Here is an 871-nt window from a genome sequence, read left to right on the forward strand (position 1 = left end):
TATATGTATATGTATACGTATATGTATATATATATATATATATTATATATATATATATATATATGTATATTGTATGTATATTGTATGTATATATTCGTATATATATATATATACATATACCTGTACACTAAAAGTCTATTTGTATTTAACAGCAGACAGCAGTTCAATGATTATGTATGGTACAGGCAGAAGCAGTGGCTCATTAGAATTGAAACTAGGCATGTGTGCGGCTTCTTTTGGATGCCACATGTGTATCTTACCGAAGAAGTCTAATCCTGTTTTCCAATGCACGACTGGAAACTAAGGAAAAAAAGATATGTATTAAAAGCAGCCAACAATCATTCGCTTAATTTTCACATATAGAGTCACACAGTGCGTCTACTGTAACGGATATATGCGCATGCTTTAATACCAATGCAATACATTGTCGAAGAAGAATATTGCGAGGAAAAAAACCCCCAAATAGTCGTACACAAGTCCACCAAATTAGTTCATACATATGAATACATACCAAAACATAATATCATAAAGAAAGTACCTTACGAACGGACCCAACGAACCCATACTGGAAAGATCACATATACATCTAACCTAACAAGTTTATATGCAAAAACCAACCAGATCGTCGAAGAGGAGCCCTACGAGCCAAAGCAGCCACCAATTCAAATCGAGAGAGAAGATACTGATGACGATGAAGATTCGGCCGAGGATGAGGGAGAAGTCGTTGTGCACAAAACAGTGCCACACAGAGTCAATGTGGTTGTGTGCAGCGACATGGCCCAGGCACCTGGTTTACCTACCATGATAAACTCGGCACACAAAAACTTTGTATGTATATAGAGCTAGTTTACATGTACATATGCATATGCAT

General features: G+C 36.3%; 1 protein-coding gene across 1 annotated transcript; it reads left to right on the top strand.

Annotated features, from left to right (window-relative positions):
* Nucleotides 1-414: 414 nt before the first annotated feature.
* SARC_17502 (hypothetical protein) lies at nt 415-828 on the top strand (the record flags this gene model as incomplete). Its single annotated transcript, XM_014288403.1, has 1 exon — nt 415-828. A coding segment is annotated over one exon (414 nt), but the record flags the coding sequence as incomplete, so codon positions are not given.
* Between the last annotated feature and the right edge of the window lie 43 nt (nt 829-871).

The sequence above is a fragment of the Sphaeroforma arctica genome, assembly GCF_001186125.1.
Source record: "Sphaeroforma arctica JP610 unplaced genomic scaffold supercont1.11023, whole genome shotgun sequence".
In the NCBI taxonomy this organism is placed as follows: Eukaryota; class Ichthyosporea; order Ichthyophonida; genus Sphaeroforma; species Sphaeroforma arctica.